The 22,800-nt window shown below is 40.5% G+C and overlaps 1 protein-coding gene across 1 annotated transcript in view; it reads left to right on the forward strand.

Moving 5' to 3' along the window:
- The first annotated feature begins 62 nt into the window (after positions 1 to 62).
- Positions 63 to 22,800, forward strand: part of BZW2 (basic leucine zipper and W2 domains 2) — a 55,264-nt gene continuing 32,526 nt past the window's right edge. Inside the window, exons 1-2 of the mRNA XM_063152487.1 lie at positions 63 to 193; positions 19,237 to 19,301. Of these exons, the coding sequence (XP_063008557.1) occupies positions 19,244 to 19,301 (58 nt within the window). The 5' untranslated portion in view covers positions 63 to 193; positions 19,237 to 19,243. The remainder of the gene's footprint in view (positions 194 to 19,236; positions 19,302 to 22,800) is intronic.

The raw sequence follows: 22,800 nt of genomic DNA on the forward strand, positions 1-22,800 counted from the left end.
TTTTCTCCCCTTTTTGACTTCTCCGCGGCTCGTTCGTTTCTCCTCCCCGGGGAGGTGCCGGCAGTGGTTTGGGCGGGCGGAGGCGCCCGTGTGTCAATGTGTCCGTCCTTCACTCCTCCATTGTCTCCCGCCGTCGCTGCTGCCGTCGCGCTCGCTTGCCCTCCCCGCCCCGGACCGCGCAACCACCGGACAGGTGCGGCCGGGATGGGGAGAGCGCCGGGCGGGAGCCGTGCCGGACCCCGCCGGAGCCCCGCGGCCGCGCTGCCCAGGCCACGGGGGCTGCTGTGGGGCAGCTCGGGCCGGGCGGGCGGGCGCGGCGGCCATGGCGGGGCAGGGCAGGGCAGAGCAGGGCGGGCGGCGGCGGCACAGCCCCGGTGTGGGTGCTGGAGCCCGGCTTGGGAAATGCCGCCGTTCGCGGGTTTGCGGAGCACCGGCGGCGCCGGGTCCGCTGCGGGAGGGCGGCGGTGCGGGCTCTGGTGCACGCCGGCCCTTCCTGCCGTGCTCCTGCTTTCCTGCCTTTTTATGGCAGCGGTTGGTCGGGTGCTTGGGCTTTTTGTTGTTTCGTTTTTCCCAGGCAGGAAGAGCGGTTTGTTCGGCTAGAGCGGCCGCATGGAGCCGTGGTGGTGCCGCGGCATCGTGTCCGCAGGAGGAAGCGGGCGCTGATGGACCGGGAGGGGAAGGAACGCGCTCAGCGCGGTCAGAGCGGTGCCTTTTGTTGGCGCCTTTCTAAAATTAAACTGTTGGTGGAAAAATAATCTTTGTTACAGATCCAACTTTCCACTCTTCCAGTGGAAGCTCGCTAGGCACAGGGACCTGTCCCCTCCAAGGGACAGAGACTGAGGTTTAACATCTTTGATTTTTGGCTGTGTTTATACCAGAGAAAAGAGCAGGACCTTGATACTTGATGCTGACTTTTACCCTCTTTTGTTCTACTCTTAAATGTGTATTTTTTGTATCCTTCCTTTTAAGGAACCTGTTTTTTCCTGTAACTAATTTTTGAAGGCATGGCTTTATCAGCAAGCCGAGTTTTTCTGTTCCTTAGTACTTGCAGGTCTCATACTGAAATATTTAATTACGTTTTGGAATTTCTCTTTCTAATACTGATTTTGTTCTCTATTTTGATACCTGTAGGTGACTTTTTGACTGACTTTCAGAAATGGTGAAATCTCTCTCATAGAAGAGCGTGCTCTCTGAAAATAGTGTATCTCTGTAACTATTTGAGTAAAAAAAAAACAAAATGTGATACAATTTTATTTTAACTAACCAACCAAATTGTGTAGGTTGCCATGATGTTAAAAATCATGGAAATACAGGGGTGTACCACCATCTAGTTTTACTTGCATCAACACGTGTAAATAAAAGAAATTGGCTTGGACTTCAGATTATAACAGATTCCCTTGACGTTTTTTGTGGGAAACCAAAAATGTCTTGAAGGAAATGCCATTGAAGCACAAGTGCTTTTAATATTCTGATCCAGAAAACGATCCCCATGTAGTGCTAACAGAAGTATGTCACTGGCTCAACCATGAAGGCTGAAATTGGGATTTAAGTGGTCTTTTGTTGGTTCACTGCAGGGTGCGAATTTTACCTGCTGTGAACAAATTTTGTGATACTACAGTGCCCCAATAATCTCTGTGGCACTATTAAATAACAGCCTTCAAGCTTCCTTTTGCATTTGAAAAAAACCCACAAAAACTGTCATGCATTCAGCACAGAAAAGTGTGCATATGACATTCCTTTTATTTAATATGAGAATGTCATTATTGCCATCCTGCCCTTGTTCACAGAGTGAACAGACAGTTTTTCCTTGGCAGCCTCACTGGATCTCACTTGGTGACTAAGGCTACAGGAGTGTTCCATCTGCAAGGGTAATAAAATACTTTCAGTGCTGGTTAAAACATGTTTCTCACTCTTACCTGGCTTCTGTGTGACCTTCAGTCTTGTAATGTGCAGATATTTCACAATCTTCAGATTATCCTTGTGAGAGTGTGAGGGAGTGGTATTGCCTCCATTTTATGAACATAATTTGAAGCATGGAGGCAACAAGTGATTTTTTTTTTTAAGGCAATGTAGGGAGTCATTGTCTCAGCAGAGCACTGGAACATGAAATGTAGGTTCTGTGCCTTTGTGTCTTTCCCTCTAATGCATTTTCTTTTATTTGCTGTATCTGTTTCACATATTTAAGACATGTGCATTACTGCTTGGTAATTAATAATATATATTTTGGGTATTACAGAGGGAGAAGAAATGTTAACCTTACTGTGATTCAGAATATTTTCCTGATTTTAAATAATATGTTTACATATTAAAAATTCCCTATTTCCTCATCAGGTGATACATCTGGTACTTGTGATTTGTGAAGCAGGAGCCAGTGGTGACATTTTTCCCCAGCAGTTTGCTGGTTTTACTGCTCACAGGGATTTGTGATAGCTGTTGTTACCAGTGTGTAGCTGATCCTCAGTGCCCTGTGCAATTGTCTGGGGTAAGATTCCTGCAAGAAGATAACAAGGATTTCTTTAATTAAGTAACATTCATTTTGGAAGAATGTACAGAGCAATAACCTTTTTCTCAGGACAGTTTGGGGGGAAGAGACTGCCCTGTGCCTTGGAGAGTGCACCATGAAGCTCTCAGTCTTTGGACAAGGAAGAGAGGGAGAGGAAATGCTGAACTGGTTTCACTGTTTTCTCTCAAATGACCTACCTTCACTTCTGTCTTGGAGGGTTGCCTGAATTCTGGGTGTGTACTCTGCAGAGGTCAAAGATCCCATAGTCAGTGCCTGGGCCTGGCAGGGTCAGAAACCTGTCTGACCCACTCCATTTTGTCTAGGGGAAAATAAAATAATAGGTCAAACATGTATGCATATTTCTATGACTTAGTTCCTAGCTCCCATCTCACTGGTTCAGCTAGGGATTTCCTCAGCAAGAAGTGGTGTCTTTGTGTTTACCTTTACAGCCTAAAGCAGGCTGGTAGGCTTTTTAAATTTAGATAAATTGTGTGTATGCAGCAACCCATGATTATAACTTCCATGACTGCTTGAAAGAGGACTGCTTCTTTCCTGTTGGTGTACGTGCTGCTTCATGGTTTTGTTCAATCCCCAGCCCCCAGTTCCTGTTTTGGGAGCCGATGAGGAATTGGTTCCTGTTCAGCCTTGACAGACCTGTGGTGTCCCCTGACATTGTCTTTTTGCTGAGCTGAAGTGTTGGGTGTATGTAAAATCCCTTACATATTGTTGCCAAGTGCATTTTTGTACACTAGCTCTGTCTCCCTGCATGCCCTGGGCAATAGGAAATCTCCTTCAAGTGCAGTTGAGCCTTGCAGACAGACCCCCACTGGGTTTTGGTCCTGCTGTCTCCAATCCTTATAATTATATCCTGGCCAAAGTTAAGAGGATCTAATAGGATTATTCATTTAGATCAATTCAAGTTCATGCAAGTTCAAGGGGTTTTTATTGCTAGAAACATCCTCTGTTTTTTCCTTTCAGATCTCACAAATAGTAATCTGTGGATAAGTTACTTCCCTGACCCCCCCAGCCCAGTTGATTTGCATTGTATAACTCAGATTTCTTGAAGTGCTTTTATTATATTGTAAGGGATGTTTTTCAATTTTTATCTGTTTCTGGATCTCAGGGCAGCCACTCATCTTTGTTATGATCTGTCAACATTGCTAAGGCCTGTTTTACACCAGAGGGTAGACTGTAAAACCACGGAAAAATAACTGAAACTGGTGAGCACTGATACATGTTTTTGAGCACAACTGGTGTATCCACAATAGCTACACACAAGGTATTCCTCTGGATAAAATGCTAATCTGAGACCTCAATAGAGATCTCCACCTGTTACTGATTCCTTGTGAGACCTTGCACAAAGTTAGGCTTTCTCTTCACTTTGACCTTCAGAAGCAAATCTTAGAACTGGACTCCAGCTGTATCCAAAGTCTGGCAAGATGAGGTTTATGCTGCTTTCATCTTCTCTTCAATCCTGACTTGAAGGATTCTTACATATATGGGATAGAAGGACACCAAAGTATTTTCCAGAAGATTGTCTGGTGCACACTGTAGGATGAGCATGGTCGAGGTGAGCAGTGTTCTCCAGCAGGAAATACAGGTCAGAGCAGTGTGAAAATACCAGTTTGGGGCTTGAATGTCTCTATAATGGTAATGCACTCCTGTCTGGGCTTAGTGGTCTGATTTAACTTAGGTGTTGGTTTACTCCAAGACTTGACCTGATTGAGCAGAGCCAACTTCGGTGGTTTTGCACCTAAAATATATCCAGAATAGCTATCACCTATGGAATTTTCTTCTAAGAAAACTGTTCAGCTGTTCATCTGTATATGTTGCAAAGTGCAAAGTGCATTTTTGAGCATATGCTTTTATTTTTGTGTGTCTTTAACTGCTGATCATGCCAGGGCATCCAGAATCTTCCCACAGGGAGTGAGGATTAACAGAGCAAAGAAGAAATTTCGAAGTGCTCAGGTATTGTGATGATGATCATGGGCAATGTAGGTGCCTTAGATGAATGTGCATTTGTACTACCTGGTTAAAAGCTTCCTTTGAAAACGTCAGCATTGTTTTCGCAACAAAATCAGATATGTGTACTTCTTTCTTCTTTTATATACCCAGCATAGGAAAAAAAATAAATTGCTCTTTTGCAGATTGAGTTCACATTCTCTTAATTGTTTTTTCTAGGTGGTTCTAGTATGAGTGGCTTGCTCAGACAATACTTGCTTTGTGCTTTTCACATGTAGCTCTAAGTCACTGTGGTTTTATTGAATTAAAAGAAATCTAAGCTTTAAACAAATTGTTTCGTGCCTATGAATTCCACATAGTTAGGTACTTGCATTTTTTGGAACAGATGGTGTGCAAGCAGCTTTTTGCTGTTAAAGACTGAGATGTGTTTAGTGACAGCAGAGCAATATGTGTCAGAGTATGCCTGGGCACCTTTGCAAGACTAAATTCTTTCCCTCTTATGCTTTGCAGGTGGTAGCAATAACCCAGTAATTCATTAGCACAGCTTCTGTAAGAGCTGGTTTGCAATTGCTTTTCAGATGGCTGTTCCTAAAATAAATTCAAAATTTCAGAAATATAAAGCGAATAAAATTGCATAAAGGTGCTAGGGAAATATATCTGTGTGTGGGAGAAGATTGAAAAATTACAGCACATACAGAATTTGTACTGGTTTTAGGGATTCATGAGTGCAGTACTGGGAAAAACAGCGTTAGCAGCATTTAGTCAGTGACAATCAGACCTTTCTTTGGTGAAGAATGGTGGAGGCACTTGGGTTAAATGTTTAATTAGATCTAATTAGTGAGTAATTTTTTTAACCTCCAGACAGGGTTATTAAACTCTGCTTACAGTCATGTGCAGATATATGTACCTCTTTGTAGGCTTAAGGTTATTGTTTAGGACAGAGGAATTAGATCATGCATTGAATGGCTATGTGCTGTTAAATTCAGATTGCTTTAAGAGGCATCATCTTTTATTCCTTACTTTCTGTCCTCATTCCTCCTGTGCAAATTCAAAAATTCCTATATCTGTGTGGCTCATACGGCAATAGACAGTCACCCACATCTGTCTCTCTACTTGAGCTTACAGGTGAAGTAATTCCATTTTTATATTTTATGAGCAATAAATCAGCTGTGAACTGTGATGGTTGCCCATGAAATTTTAGATTTGATTTCTGAAATGGTTTATTTTTCCATGTGATTCAGTGTTGATTAAAAATTACACTTCTGCTCAACTGCAACAGTACTTACATATTAAAGTAGTAACTGTCTGTTGAAAGATAAATAAAATACTCAAGGATCACTCAGAGGTAATGCTGGTGTGTGAGAGGAAGATTGACAAATGGAAAAAAAATCTATTTTTTCCTCCCTAGAGAAGTCTGTGGAGTGCAATAATCTTCTACCATGCCTGAAAACCCTTTTGAACTCAGTGTACCATAGTTCTTAAATGTATCTGTAGATCCTGTAAGAGACTGCAAAAGTCAAAATAAAAAGCCAAGCAGAGTTCAGTAGCTATGTGCAGTGGTGTGGTGGCCATTTTACTGCACTGAAGTGCTCTTTACCATTCTTGCATGAATGAAACACTTGAGTTTCAGGGTTTAACAGCTTTGGTCTTCTGTAAAGTGTGGTTGTATAGTGCAAGCACAATACAGGGAACTCATATTTTGGTAGCAGTTTGCTGGTAAAACCTCCAGCTTGGGTCACTGTTTGTGATAGGGATGGCTAAGCCCAAGTGTGGTGGTTCATGTAGATCAAATTGCAGGACTGTTTCCATCTTTAGATTCATTTTTGTTGGCTAAGCTGGTTTTAATAAAGAAAAACATCTTCTTCACATGTGCTGTATAAAACAAATAATCACTGTTTTGGTTTTTAAATTGCAGCAAGTCAGGAAAATACTTCCAGGAAGTAAATCAGTAGTAATTTCTACTTTTTCTGTGAGAGCTTTTAGTTGCTATGTGTCTAAGAGTTTTTGAAATTAGAAATGAGGTTTTTTTCTACTACAGAAATTAGGGAAAGAATTTTAAAATTCACCAAGTCCTTCATACATCAGTATGTTTTGTCATTCTGTATAAGGATTTCCTCTGCAAAATCTGAGCTATTCTTAGGTTGGATGGAGAAGTTCTGTATAGAGATCACTTACATTTTCTGCAGGCTCATAGTGGCAGACAAAGATTGCTGCTTTTATTCAGCCTGTAAGATGATGGATTACCTCTAGTGAGAATTAGTACTGAAGACAGACAGATCAGCAAAGGAAATGCTAGACACAGTCTGGGATAGAGGTTGGCCAGGGGACATTGGAAAGGAAGCATCTTCTGTGATGTCTTGAATCTCAGTGAGTTACACCCTTCTACAGTTCCTTCAGATACTGCAGGCAGAACAATTAAATATGACTTTGGGGTTGTACTTGCTTGTAATAACTACTCTCTCATGTGTTTTCCTTAGATGTGTTTTCATGCAGAAAAGAAGACTGAGCAGTTCAGCGGTTTGTAATTTGCAAGCTAAAGTGATCCTTTCATTTTAGGTTTTGTTTCCATAAATAAAGTCCTCTAGTTCTCTAGAAATGTTTTTAAGAGGGAAGATACATTCAGTGCATTCAAGTTATATATTAGTCATTTTCTTCTGATAAGACATGGCTGAAATCTTGGGAAGATATTACTGAGCATTAGATATAGGGCTTGTAATTTATTTTCACTGCCATTTCATGCCTTGAGCAACAGAAAACTAGAAAAACAAAGTATGTTACTTCTTTTAAGTGCTTGAGAGAAGTCAGCCCTTTAGAAGAGGGGTTGGTGAGTTTCTTTTCAATTTACAACCTTGCCTGTATGCACCAATATTGGTGTGAGTTTGGTTTGAGTCTGGTTTCTAGTTCTCTCTATGTCTCTGCACCTTTCTGAAGCCTGTGTTAAATCTTTTTTGTCTTAGGTCTGCTTTGGCTATTTTCTTAATGTGTAATTTCTTGTGACTGTGACCTGAGGATCCCCAAATCATCAGCCAGTGCTATGAAAACCCAGTGTTGTGCTGTTGAATACCATATTCTGCCAAGATGTTTGTGGCTTTCTTTCTCTACATTTTGTATGAGAAGAAGTGCCAGTCAGTGTGCCCCCTGGGCCATGTGAATCCTTGGCTCTGCCCTTCAAATTTATCATCCTGCCCATGGGTCTCAGCTGCTTTCCCAGCATGAGGAAACACCTACTTCTATGCTCAAGCACATGCATGAGGTCTTTTGCCAAGTTTTGACTTTGGCTGTCCTGTTTTGTGGGGCCTTGTTAAAAGGCTTCCTGAATTAGAAAAAGGAAAGGATGCACATAGTTTTAGAATTGAAAAAAAATTAATTTAGGTTGTCACTCCTACCTTTGTAATTTTATCCTCCCATAGCAAAGAACATATGCTAACTTTAGTAGTTCTTCAGCTCTACAGAGTGTATCAAACTATGCAGAGCAACGTTTGAGGTGGGATATAAATGCGCTGGTTTGCATGGCCTTCAGCAGTGAGTTCTCTGACTTGGAGAGTTTGACTGTATCCAGTCACTCAGTGGTTCTGCATTCTAGGATTTAACTGCCATGTCTTTCTGAAGCCTCAGAGGGACCAGCCAAGCCTTTCCTTGTGGTTTCTCAGTCCAGCAAAAAAAAAGTCCTCTAGCTGTCTCATTAGTAAATCTTTTAAATTATTCATAGTTTGTATCTTCATAGGAGGTGGGTTGTAGAAATCTAATGTAGCTTTTACTGGTGTTTTTGCTCTCTTGTACAAATGTATGTATGCATACACCTACAGATACGCATTCCATGGAGCCCTTATTAGGTTATCTGCAGAAGTAGGTTGCTGATATTGGTCTTCCCAGTGCATGAACAGTGATGTTGTAAACAAGAAAATAGATTTCCCTATTAATAGTGTCAAATATCATTGTGCCAAGCTGACGTTGACATAGGCCAAACACCACAAAGTGGATGCATGCTTTCTCTGAAGGAAGCAAGGCTGTCTGGCATAGTGATGCTTTATGCCCTTTAAAAAAGATACTAAACATATTCTGGTTAGAAATCCTTAACTCCTGCAGCAGTGCTTGGCTTCAGAAACTGGGTTGGGAGTGGGTGGATGGCTGTGGTCTGATACTGAGGCTGTGCTCTCAACTTATTTGTGGTATGCTGCATTTTGAAACTTCTCAGCCAACAATGAAAGTTCTGTGAATTATTTCAGAAAGATGAACAAGCAGGTCTAATGAATTAACTACAGAACTGAATAGGATACAAATAGTAATTGCCTTATAGTTAATTTTGGGTGGGGAACTAAATTCCTATCTCTGCCTGAGATGTTTGTAGGTATCACTGAGCTATAGACTTTCACACAGATGGCCGATCTGCAGGTGTGAAGTTTGATCTGATTCAGATACATAAAAAGTGACTTAAATCTGAAGCTATGAAGCTGTTCATCCATCTCACTCTAAGATGGGCAAGCAGAACATTTCAGATTAGCTATTTTCTGGAAGTGTTTGTGTTTTTTCTTATGGTGAAAATATGCAAGAATTGCAGGGTTACACTAGGTGTCATAATTAATTTTTAAAGGCAAGTCAAATACACCCCATATTTGGGTTCTGCCAGTTGGCTGTTCAGTCAAGAAAAGTCAATAGGTGTTTTGGTTTATCTGATTGCCTTCTAGAGTGATTGACAGCGAAACAGGGAGTGGTGCTCACCACCAGTAGTTTCAGTTAAATTGCTGGGTTTGGCATTGAGCTGAGCTGACTGACAGCATCTGTGCTTCCATTGCCAGTGCGTGGGCACAAAGCACTGCAGTGTATTCAGCACTGCGTGCTGCCTCTGGTGGAGGGGGGCAAAATATTCTGTACCTGCTCTGATCCACATCTGGGTGAAACAGATGTCTCACTAACTTCTACGAGCTTCTTGTAATGTGATTAAGCTGTTAGGAGATGATGCTAATATGGGAAAACAGATAGAAATTACTGACACAACAGGCTAGTTGCTCTATTTTTTTTCTTCTTCAAGTGATTTATATTGTTGCTTTATTTGACTTCCTTTTGTGGCAGTGTTTCTTAGTTCTGTGATTTTGGCCACCTGTATATATAAATGTGGTTTTGAGAACTGAATTTTCATCTGATTGCAATTATGATCAAAATTGCATATAATTACCACTTTTTGAGAAGCAAAACTTAAGGAGCATTCATAATAGCCATTGCTTGCAGTGCTGTGTTTATAGACAACTGTGAATTCTTTGGGTTCAGTTTGATGTATTGCAAAGTCTCCTGAATATAGATTACCATCAAGGACATATTCTTGGTTTTAGGCATTTAAATTTTCAGATAAGTCTTACGTTTAATATCATTTATGTTCAAATACAGGATGGAAGAAGATCAAGAAAAGCAAAATTAAACTGTCAAAATTGAGAGAAGATGCAGCACTTTGAGAATTTTCAGGACTGTGTCTGTGTATGATACTCCAAAATGAAGGAAACTTTGCCATATATGATTGCTTGGTATTTGAGCTTTGGGTTACCAAACCAAAACTGATCTCCCATTTCTGATATGTGCAAAGTGTCAGAGTCCAATACTCTTAAGATCAGCATCTTTTAGATATTCCTCATGTGGAGGGTATGATGTTTAATATCTTAATTTCCCCACCTGAGGATAGTCGAGATTATGTGGGATTTCTGATTTTGCAGAGTAACACAAATTATACTGAGAATGTCATACAAATGTAAATGACACATAACAAAGTAAAGCAGTTGCAATCACACAGTTCAGTCACAATACCAATGTGATTCACATTACCAGTCTTGACAATATTCTCTCTGGGCACCCCTGTTTTTGGGAAGAAATATGTGGCTTGAATCACAACATGTCTCAAAGATTTTTGCTCTCTGAAGAAAACTGGTTTGATTGTATTCCCTCATCTTACAAAAAGCAACTAAAATCCTCCTGCAAAATTAGTAAGCTGACCCAGGATAGTCCTCTTGGGATTTTTGTTTCCTTCTCCTAACCTGACCTTACTCAGGTGCCACCCAACTCTCAATGCTGTTGTCCTAGTACTCCTGGGTGGAATTTGGTGTCATGGGTGAGTAATGTGAGTAATGCCTTGTGTGTTTGTGGATCTAAGAGACAGCCTTCTCATACCAAAACCTGGCTTACTGGGAGAAATTTGCCTTGGGTCTGTAGTCTTATCTCTGGAAGTAGCCTGTAGTGTTGGTAGGTGAAAAACAAAGAGACCAAAACAAAACCAAAAAAAAAGCCAACACACAAAGCCAGTGTAGATAGAGTGAGTGCTACATTTCTCTTTCATGTCCTGTCAAACTCATAGCAATTTCTCAGGTTTCCACACAGAGGTGAAGAGATGCTGTTCTGAAGTAAGGCTGAGAGTGCTGGTATGGGAGCTGCCCAGCAGTGGGTATGATAGCAAGTGTCTGCTCAGTCTGTAATTGCTGCTTTTCTGACTCACCTAGCATAACAGTTGACTGTGTAGGCACCCCATGGGTGGCCTTTATTTCTTTTTTTGCCCCAACACACAACTTGGATGTGAATTGGTATCTATTGCCATCTTAGCTTGATCTCAGAGGAGTTGTACTCACCGTTGCCTAGAAAGTAACTGCTTGCAGGTTGAAGTAGTCCAAGCATTGATTGCTTCTATTCCCCACTCCAGGATTTTATTTACCAAAACTGGTGTGTTCTGTCAAAATGTTCACCTGCTTTGAGGAGGAAGAAGCAGCCTCAGGGAATATGGGACTGCTTTTGGGATGCAGAGTGACACAAGTCAGTTACAGATTCCTTTTTTTTTCTCCAAGTGAATACTGCTAACAGCATAACCAATGTTAGCTGGTATGTTTGGAGTAATAGATACGGTGAAAAGTGTTGTATGTTTTCACTGCTGGCCCTTTGTGCCAAAAAGATCAGAATTCAGATACCTGGCAGCTGATTCATTTTCCCTCAGGTAAAAAAAAACACCCCATGCATTGTCTTGGTGAACTCTTTGCACATGCTTTGAAGAAATAATTAGGGAGTTCTGAATTGAAACTTGCTTTATTGCTTAAAGCAGTTGCTCTATTAAAATCAAGGCCTTCACCAATTGCAGGTGTGTAGGAGGTGCTGGCTATTAATACATCCCTCCTCCCATTACTGTATTTAGTTCATGAAATAATGAGCTGCTAGCATCTGGGGAGCATTTCTTTCTGGAGAATGCACAGATTGTATTTATTTATTTTTAACCTTAGCCCCTTAGTTTATCAGTTTTCAAGTGTTGCAGTGCTGTGTCCTGGAGGCAGAAGCGATCTCCAGTGCTTTTGCTGCTTCTCAGAGCTTTGAGGTAGCAAGAATAATGGAAGAGGCACATCTTCTGATTTTATTGTTGATACTGAAGTTGTATGAGTAGCATCAACATTATAAAAACTTCCAGTGGGCTGATACATTAAAAAAAAACAGAAGCAAGATGGACTTGAACAGAGGAGTAGTACTCTATATGAGAAATCTGATCTTCCTGCCTTCATTACAAAACTGTTACTGTGTTTTCTTGTGTCTCAACAGGCTTTGTTTTTGGCATTGAAGCCTCTCTGGTACTTTTTGAACATGTTTTCTTCCAAATACCTGTGTTTATTGGTTTATTAGAGAGCTGGTTCAAAGGAACCCTATAAAGTAACTCCATTAATGATTTCTTGCAAATATATTGTGAGCAGTGGCTTCTGTAGTTCTCCCCCAAACATTAATGAAGGATTGAACAAAATTGCTGCAGTATCTTTACAGTCATGCTTTTGCAGAATTTCAGCTACACCATTTTCCTGTAACAAAATCATCTCTATAGCAATTGCTAAGACAGTTGAATTTTTCAGGATGATCAGGACATGTAATGTCTCCAAATTTGAGAGCCCTGTTTTAGCATTTACACAATCCATTGAAAGTGGTGTCTTGTGTGAGGAGAAAACTTTGTTAGCTTTGGAAGAGTTCTCTCTTCCATTGTTTTATCAGTTCACCTCACCCTGATCTCTGCCTGATGCTGTTTATCCCCTTCTTTTTCTAAGAGGTTTTTCTATTGGCAAGGTATGCAAGCTTGGAGTTGGTATTTTACCTTCAAATGAATGTTAATTGGATATGAATTGATTTGTAGCAATACACCATCTCCATTATCACTGCCTATTCCAGTTAAGAGTATAGCACCTAAGAGAGCTTTCAACAGTGAGAAAAGCTCCTGCTAATACCTTGTTCTTAAAGAATTACATCTAATTCCTCCTCTTTAGTTCCTGGAAGAAATCTTGTTACTGAATGACAACATTTTTTGTGTGTCACCCTGAGTGTGTGATTGAATTTTCTCAACTTGTATGTCTACCTGCCAGTTATTAGGAATTTTTTACTCTTTTTTTTTCCTTTTCTTTCACTGACTGTGCCATGACTCATGCACTTTTTATATGATTCCTGATGACATGACAGAGAAGTCCATTGTCTCAGTGCTCAATTTACAGTTCTCTTGACACCATGAAGTGCATTTGAAAGTGCTTCAGTGGTGTTACTCATCTGAGCCACTTCTGTAGCAATTCCTGGTTAGTGACTTAAGAAATACCTGCTGTCCTGAAATAAGTGCAGTGAGGTGGCTCTCTAATGCCGTGTGTGGTTGTACATTTATTGATGGCAGTGGAAACGGGGGCTTTTTCTGACTGTTTTTCAAGAAACATCCCAATTTAGCTGTTAGGTGGTGTGGTTTATGGTGCAGACTTCAGTGAGTCTGTCTTCTCATTTTTTCTGGGTTTATCATGTTCTTAAGTGCCATCTGCATGTCTACCAAGTCCATCTACATGTGTTTTAAACAGTGACAGTGACTCTACCACTTCCCTGGGCAGCCTATTCCAGTGCCTCACAATGCTTCCAGTGAAGAAAATTTTCCTGCCACCCAATTTAAACCTCTCCTGATGTAAGGTGAGGCAATTTCCTCTTGTCTTGCTGCTCCTCACTGGGAAGTGACCAGCTCCATCTGGCTCTGGCCCCTTTCAGGCGGCTGCAAAGAGCAGTAAGGTCTTCTCCCTCCTTCTCAGGATAACTCTTCACAAGCTGCACGCCCATTTCGTTCCTGGAAAACCTTGCATGAGCACAGGTTTTTATTTATTATTTACCATGTGGTAAGTTTCATTCTCTTCAGGTATTCATTTTGCTGCAGAATTAAATCAATTCCTTCTGTTTCATCTCCTTGTTTTCTCTTTCCCACTAAGCATGCTAATAAGAGAGAAATATTTTTATTGAAGTACATACACTTTTTACTGCAGACCAATACTGTTCTGTGATTAAAAAATAAACATTTTTAAAATATTTAAGTGCCTTGAGAGCTTCTGGGAGGCTCTTTAGGGAAAGGCAGGGCATGTGGTTCAGCAATATTCGTATTTCATGTAAACATTAAACCCCCATGTGAATTGTGTTTACCCTGCAGATTCTTATGTTACTGTTTTGTCCCTGCATGTTGCTGCTGCGGCTGTAAAACCAGGGAAGGGATTTTAATGTGGCAGGAGCCTGGCTCTGGCTTTATCGTTCCTGATGAACAGCACCTTTGGGTTAAAGGTTTCATAAACATGGCAGCTGTGCTGGTGCCTCTGTGGCAAGTCTGCTGGAGAAACCTGGTTGCTGGTGCTGCACTTCCTGGTGATTTGTGCCATGGTTGAATTTATGGACCTCCAGCTTGTTAGTCACTTCTTAAAAAATCCCAGTGTTTTAGGAACAAAAGGTACAGTGTCCCAGTGGAAGGCAGGAAGCCTGATGAGGATTTGTTGAGAACCTGTGTCTGGATTGCATCTGCTCTGTCTTCTTGTCCCCTCACATTGCTCTGTTCTCCCTACTGGTAATGATTTATAAGTTTTCCACCTACAGATTTTGTTAGCTTATGATCTAGCTGTCTGCTGCTTTTCAGAGAGCAGAGACAGCTGCTGGCTGCATGCTGACACGTTTCCTCTCTGGCAAAAGTGCAAGGACAGCTTTTCCTCTATGCTGCTCAAGTTCAGTAATTTGCATTTAATGTAACTTCTTGGCTTGCTCCTGAAAGGGGTGGAAAACTCTCTTTACCCCAAGCCTGGAACTGTAACTGTGAGACAATGAAAACACCCAATAACATTGCTGGATAAAAAAGACCCAGTAAAGCTTTTTAATGTCCTGGATATTCTTTGGTGGGAAAGAAAAGATTGCCTTTGATATGTGGGTTGGGATGCTTCCTTCGTAGCAACTCTACCCATCTATGCTTCTATTTTATTTGCCTTTGTGATGAGTTCTGCCCGTGTCTTACGCGATATCTGAGCAAGGGAAGGAGATGGAGATAGCTGCTGCCAAGCCTGTGTTGCTGTGCAGGCTGGTGGTGCAGTGTTGGTGTTCTGGCAGCTCTCTCCATCGCCCTGTCAGTCAGACGCCATCGGCGCCAGTCCCCGCAGCAGCAGCGCAGCATCCTGTGCAGCTGTGCCCCCCTTGCCTCCCCAGTCCCCTGGGCTGCCCAGAGGGTCACTGCCTGCCCTTGGGCTGCACTTTGTGCCCTGCACACCAAGAGCCATAAAATGCTGGTCGTTTTTATTAAAATGTTGTTCTTTTCCTTATGCTGCCTGGCATTGATTCCCTTCTCTCTGTAACTAGGGCAGTGAAGTTTTGCTGCTGTGAAGCAACTGTTCCCAGATTCATCTGAGCATGTTAATGTTGGGAGAATCTCAGATGATTCTGATATTTTGGTGAAAGGAAGTGCAAAATGATGCTTAGAAAAATAGTGTTGCTTTGAATAAAGGTTTTCAGTATTTTTTTTTTTCAATTTGAGCAAAATGTTTCCAAGAACAAATGGTAGAAACTTCAGCCTTACCAAGGCTTTAAATAATTGAGGAGTTAATCATCATAAGAATTTCCCTGTGGTGTGGATAAAAGAGTACATTTTACTAACCTATTAAGTGAGTTCATACTTGCTGAAGTGGTGAAAAAACTTTTACTTTGTCTGTTGCAGGTTTTATAAATGTATTTTATTAATTAATGCTGGATTTATTAATTGAAACTGTTACAATTTTTATTAGTTGTGTGAGAAGGATTGCTTGATTGGAGTAACTGCTGTATAATATGTATCTGCATATCTACAGCTGTATATGTCCCTAAGTTTTATTTTAACTATTTAGGGTCTTTAGCATGAAAATGAGGAGCAGCTGTAGAGAAAGCTTAGTTAGCTCCTGGATTTCAAGCAGTCTCAGGAGAATGTGCCAACTCACCAATTTATGAATTTTTAAAGTATGGATCTGTTTTGTACAAGCCTCTTAACAAGAGTGGGAGTGGAATTTGGTAAACTTTAAAGTCATGCATTTTTTTATTTTTCTGATGAATTTTGTAGCTGCAAGTTAGTAATTAGCAGGCTTAGATATTTTTTGTTTGTATGAAAAATGAACCCATTGTGGAGCGTAGTGCCAGGTTCTGTACTGCCCTGACATCTGCTTGAGTACTGAGCAGTAAATTGAGAGGAAAGCTTCTATTGCTGAGCCTCTCCCATCTTCTGCTGAAGAGTAGAGTCTGTGAAAGGAGAGAGCTGACATTTCCATATCTCTTACTTGCTCTCCTGCTGACAATTCATGTAAATTGTGGAGGATGTTTGGCTGCAAGATAAAAGTTTGGCTGGTGGTTTGGGTTTTCTTTGGAGGCAATTCCCTTCCTACCCACATCTGTCCTTAAGATCCTTGCTCTGCTGAAACCACTATGACTGCTTAGCTGCCATTTCAAAATTGGCCGTTGGCTTTGAGCCCAGGTGCTGTACCTTTCAAAATGGAGAATATATGTAATAGTTCAAGGTCTTGAATGATTTCACGGTTTTACAGCTATCTGACACCTGGGAGGCAGGCTGCACTCTCTGATGCAATCAAATGTGCTGTGCAAGTTTATATGCTTCCACCCTGAATTTACAACCTTCAGGCACCACTTTTGTACTGTTGTTGGTTTCTTATTGATGAAAAAAAAGTTTGCATTGCATTCACTTTTGTAAATTTTATTATCCAGGCATCTGTTGTGGTAGCAACAGCACTTTAAAATCTTGTTTTCAGGACTTGATGCCATTCTCAATTCTTGTATAGATCACTGGGTTGGTTTTGCTCAGTCTCAAGATTGTGTTTCTTAATGAAGGATCCTGGGCCATTGCTTGAGGCAGTGCCTTATAAAGCCAGACCCTCACTCGAGCAGATTAAAGCACAGCACATTTAAAGCTAAATATAGAAGAATGCATATCCTGTGTTCCTGGTAATTAACTATTCAAGAGTCTCTTCTATTGCACTGAACCTTTAGTCATTAAATCTGCCACAAGTTGGGAGTCCTGCTTTAACTGCCTTTTTTTTAAATCTTTTTCCCAGCTGTCTTAAAGGACATACATTTTGTTCACAGGCAACCGATAAAATCCATAGTCAAGCTTCAGGTGCATGCAGGTGTTTTTGCAACTTAAAAATACACTGCATCCAAGGAAAGAAGTCTGGTGTTAGAAATTCAGTGTATGCATTTCTGTCTTTCATAGAAACTGGGAAACTGTCCAAGTGTGCTGGGTTGAAGGCTTTTGTGTGTTGCTTAAGGAAGTGGGCACTGTGACCCCAGCCTGACAGCAAGTTTGTGCTCTGGAAGAGCTGTGAAAAGTGGAGTTCTTACCTGCTGTGTGCCTTGCTTGACATTTTTTTTGCAAACCTTTTGGGTTCCTCTTGCCATCTCTTGAAATAAATGTTTTTGGAATAAGGTGTAAGGTGTCCAGGCAAAACATAAAAACAAGTCAAAAATACCTAGGTGAATGTTATAGATCATTCTGTTTACAAATAACTGAAGGACAGAAAGACAGAGCAGATAAGTATGTCAAATCTAGGCAGTCCCTGGCTAGAGGCTGGACTGTTGCTCATCCCTGTAGATTGCTGGATTATCTGCCTAATTAACTTATAAAGCACCTCCTGTTCCTCTAACACCGAGCTGTCTCATCAGGGGAAAGAGCCTTTGGAGCTGTGCTGTGAAGGCACTCCTGGATCCTACAGCACTTTGAAAGATCCCATGTTACCTGGTTGGCCATGTTTAACTCTTTGCAGATTATCAGAACGTTTTTTCCAGAGGGCTGTTGTGTTGCAGTTGTTTTGAAATGCTCCTTGGTCCGTTAGAACTGCAGCTTGAAGTCTCGGTGATGTGTGAATCTCAGTTGAACTGCTTGTTGTGTGTTTGTGGTTTTGTGACTTACAGGATGCAAACCTTTACTCTGAACTCCACTGGCTATTTCCAGTTCATGTGCCTGCATGCAGAGTTTTTGACTGGATAAGTGGTAAACCTAGACTAGAAGGAAGTGATTTGCCAAGTAAAACATTTGAAATGCTGCAAAAGTGGCCAGCTAGGGATGCTGCCACTACAAGTCTGGTGAAAGGGAATACATCGTATAGCTGGAGCATTGTTAAGAGAGTTAAATGAACTTTCAGGGGTAGAGAAAACACTACTTGGATAGTAACATGTGATTGATGGCTTTCTCAGCCATGGAGCTTGAATTTCTTTTCATTTGTGGTAGGAAGCATGTTGGCAAATCTGTGTACTTCTAAACTAGACCTGCAGAGTCCACAATGAAGAAATACAAATAATACAGATTTATGTAAAACTGCAGTTATTAGAAGAACATGCTCAAAGTCTTTAGTGAGAAGGTTTAATTCTGGACAAGCAACTCATATGTAACAGTGACCAAATGGCCTGCAGGGTGTGGAGTAGGTGGCCTCTAAGTGTCAGGGCTGGCAGGTGCTGTGGGCAGGACAGGATGATGGCCTGTGGTGATTCCTAGTGCTGTAAAGCTTCCTTTTAATTGCTGCTGTTTGCATTCAGCTCTTGGTTCAGCTGCTCTTTGCATAAGCTAAGTTTTGTGCGATGAAACTGATTGTATCCAAAGCTTAAAAATAGTTTTGTTTTCTTTAGATAAAGTGACATTAATATATTATCGCTTCCTGATTATTTTGACATTGTGAGTTGAGATTTGTTGTAAAGGTCTGAAGTAATACATTAATATATTATCACTTCCCAATTTTTTGACATTGTGTGTTAAGATTTGCTGTAAAGATCTGAAGTAATAGAAGCTCAGTATTTTTTACTGTTGTATGATGTGCCATGTAGGTCCTTAACTCTGTATGTATGCTCAAAGTTGATGGGGTGAGGGATTTGTTTATCTTCTATTATTTTTACAACACCCACATGCTTTTCAGAACTGAAAGTTGCTAAGATACAGTGATGCTTGTAAGAAATGTTTGATTAGAATTTGATGATTAAAACACTGTCTTCATGGTTAGAACACAAAATCTTGTCTTGAGCTGGACAGTGCATAACCCTGGGCATGCCTCTGCCTGGTGGCTGTGCCAGAGGGTGGGACCTGTGCCATGCTGAGCCTCACCAGGTTGGCTCCCAGCCCTCTGCCTTAGTGCCCCCAGCATCCCCACAGGCTGCATGGGCAGTGGTTGTGTACCCCTGCCCCAGGAGTAAGGGCAGTGACTCCATCACCTTCCCAGTCAGTTCTGAATCTTCACAGTTTTTTGCAGAGATGCCAACAGCCAGGTTTTAAGAAAAACACAATCTTATTGAAGTTATCCTTGGATTGTAGTGCTCTTCATCTTAAAGATAATGTGAATTACTCTTGGAAAATGTGTTAAGAATTTTCTTTACCTGTCATATGTTGGGATTTTGCTACCCTGAGTCTTTATTTTGCCTTTAGATTAAATTGGTGCTATAAATGATAGAGTATAAATATTTTTCCCTTTCTTTCTTTCTTTCTCCAGAAATTTTATGAATAAGAATCAGAAGCCGGTGCTAACAGGCCAGCGGTTCAAAACTAGGAAGAGGGGTAAGTTGCATTACAATTTTTGCTTTATTTTCTTTGTTAAAATGACTAGAAACAGAGCAGGTGGAATGGTTGAAAGTTCAGCTGAAGGATTTTTCTCCCCTTCTTTTCAGCCATGTTAAGATTGAAGATGTTACTTTGAACTAAGCTCTATGAATTGTATTATTTTCACTATATACCCTAGGACTTGATGTAAATTTGAGTTTATGAGATATGAAGTCTTGTGGAGGCTTCAGTTAAAGATTAGATGCTAAATGAATTTGTAATATATTTGCATATGATAAAGAAAACTTGTTAGATGTTTGGTTTGGGTGTTTCTTAAAATGTCCTTTTCAACTAAGAAAGCAAAATATGAGCTTTTATTTAAAAGTTTAAAGAAAACTACCTGGGCTTTTTTGGTCTGATTTTCGTTTTTACTTCATTGACTCATACGAATGCCATGTCTGTAAGTGAACCTTTCTTATCTAAAAAGGAATTTTCTCACCTTCCTTCTCCGTGAGATGGTCAGATCATCTCACTGGCCCTGCTTTCAGGTCAGAAGGAGGTCAGGAACTTCCTCTTTCACAAATATTTATTTCTCCTGTGTTAGTGTAGTTTGTTTTTTTTTTAATTGTTTAAATAAAACAATTTTGTGAGTCTCAATTTACTCATTGTGATACTGATTTTCTGTAAACATGACCAACAGTTTGTTAAGTACAGTAGAGCATCAATTTTTAAAGAAAGCTGAGTGGTGTTGATTGTACTGTCCAGATATCTGGCACAGCAGATATCATCCTAACATGCTTGCTTATACCATACTCAGGATTCATTTGTTGCAGTTTAGGTGGCTGGGATGAATGCCCAACAGTCTGAGGCAGAGTGACAAAATACATCTAATTGTTTATTTTATTCCGTTCCTCCTCCCCCACCAAAAATCCAAGTCTGGTTTGTGAAAAGAAGGATTAGATTTTTGGTGGTATAATAGTAGATTATTGCAGCAGACAGGTGGGGTTCCTGTCTGTCATGAAACAGACATTTTCCATCTTGACTTTCCTGTCTCTGATCAAAAGCTAACATGTCTTAAAAGCTTATCTAAACGTCTTGTGACAGAAAATGTAAATATGAGCATTTTCTTAGTGTGGATGAGAGAAACAAAGAGAGTTGGTAACCTTTCTCAGAAAATTTCAAATTCTGTCACAGCTCTGAAGAGCTGAATGATGAGTGTCTAGAGATCTAGGATGATCATGAAGCTTAGGTAGGAATTGCAAAATAGTTAGTCATGTTAAAAAGCAGTGCCAGCTTTCTCTCATCTTTCCTGCCTTGCACCCAGCACTTCAATTTGTTTCACTAGTACAGTCTCTTAAATGCAAAATGCCTTTCCTATGGTACATATGCAACATTTGTAAGGATAACTAATTAAAAAAGAAACCAGTGTTGTTTGTAATTAAATATCATGGTGCTCCAGTAATTAGTGGGATTACCTTTCTATCAGTGTCTATCGAGGGCATTATGCAGTGGGAGCTGTACACTGCAGTAACTCACAGCCATATAGATGTGGCCAGAGGAGTGGAATTAGCAACCCCTAAAGAAATCTGTCTGTCAGATCAGCCAGTAGAAGCACTCAGACATGCACAGTGCTGGATTGATCCCATGTATTTTTCAGTCTAGGCCAGTCAGTTGTGGTAAATGTTTTTTGATAAACTTGTCTTAGAAAATATTCTCTCTCTCAGAGACTTTCACTTTGTTTTCCACTGAGTTTGGCATAATCTGTCATAGTACAGATTTGGTCTTTCACTCCTATTTAATGCAAGCAATAATTAGAATAAATAAAGATACTTGATTTGCAATTCTGTGCCTATCCCTTGGATTACTGTTTAGAGTGGTTGGAGGTAGCCCTAGATAACTCACTGATTACATGGAAGAAAGAAAAGACACGGGGGGGTCGTCTGAAAGATTGGTTGGGCTTTTTCTTTTGAGAGAGGTTTCTTAAATGGGATTGTGGATATTAAATGGCTTTAATATAGAAATTTTAACATGCAAACACTTTTTGTACTCAAAACATAAAATCTCTTCTTCAAAAGGGGTGTCATCCTTGTTGCCTTAAGATTTTAATAGCCTGCTTGGAAATTTGTAGGTACTTAGTTCTTTCTAGAGGCAGAGTGTTTAAGGAAAAGAAATGGCTTCCAAGTATGTTTATTCCCTTAGGTTTTCAAATACTTTTGTATCTCAGCAGTGCCACAGGTTGTTAGGTCTTTGGCTTAAGACTAGATGATACTATTGGGGTTTTTTATGCTGAGTTTCAGTGTATCAGGGAGTCCTGAAATGTCACCCAGGCAGGACAGAGTGCAGTAGCTGTGGTTTGACTGTGACGTTGTGGTTTTTGGAGACTGTAATGTGGCATGTAACAGGCAGACAGGTAGGGGGTCTGAAACATGCACATGCTGGGGACAGTGAGCTGCTTGTTTTTACCCACTTGTGTCCCATGGTACTCCTTTTTCCCTTCTGCATATCCCTGGAGCACTGCCATCTCAGCAAGGTGTGACACTGCAGTCAGGCATCCAATAAAATTAATGCATATGTGAGTTCTTACCACTGGTCAGCTAGCTGCAACTAATCTCAGGTTGTAAAAAACTTCTGAGCCTTCAGAAATCAAAAAGGAATAATACAATATTTTCGATTTAAAGTTTGAGTGTATGCTTAGTGTGTAAAATATCTTTGAGAGAGAACCATGGAAGAGGAGCTTGTAAATCTCTCTCTAGTTATATTGATTAACCAAATGAAAGAAATAAGCCTTGCATGCAGCATATATAGTGGCAGACATTCAAATCACTTTAAAAAGATTTGAAGGAAGAAAAATTATGCTGTTAAGGGAAGAACCTTCCAAGGGAGGGAGGCATCTCACAGTTCCTATCAATCTAGGCAAATAAAATAGTTTGGTCAGTTCTTGGTATAATCTCTGTACCTGTTGAATATTCCTTTTTCAGTGAGGGTCAGCAGTAGTTGGTGTCTGGCCAGTACTTGTGTTTATGGAGCTATATTTGTGGAGACAAGAAAATTATCTAATAAAAAGTCAATATTAACACCTTTATGTTACCTTGTTTGGCCCCTCTTCTTACTTCATATTATCTTGTTTCTTCCACAGAATTACAGTTGTGGGCCTTCTGTTGAAGTGATAAAATTAATTAAGGACAAGCTATGAATGTACTTGGTGATTTTCTTAGAAGCAAAAGATAGGAAATAAGGATCTAGGAACATGCTGAAAATGAAAAGCTGTGTATAGCACTGATGCAGTGGATATTGTGTGCATCACATCTGCAAGCTACACCTGCCTCTGCCAGCCCATGATTGGATCTGTGCTTGTTTAGTAATTGTGCACTTGACAGCTCAACAGACTGTCACCACTTGTTGGTGATGGCTTCTTACTCACCCTCTTGTAATATATCAGCATATTCCTCTTCAGTACATTAGCTTGGTAGGAAAATGTTTCCATAAAATTATAAATCATTTTTCATGCAATGAATTC

Source organism: Melospiza melodia, chromosome 1 (genome assembly GCF_035770615.1).
Source record: "Melospiza melodia melodia isolate bMelMel2 chromosome 1, bMelMel2.pri, whole genome shotgun sequence".
In the NCBI taxonomy this organism is placed as follows: Eukaryota; Metazoa; Chordata; class Aves; order Passeriformes; family Passerellidae; genus Melospiza; species Melospiza melodia.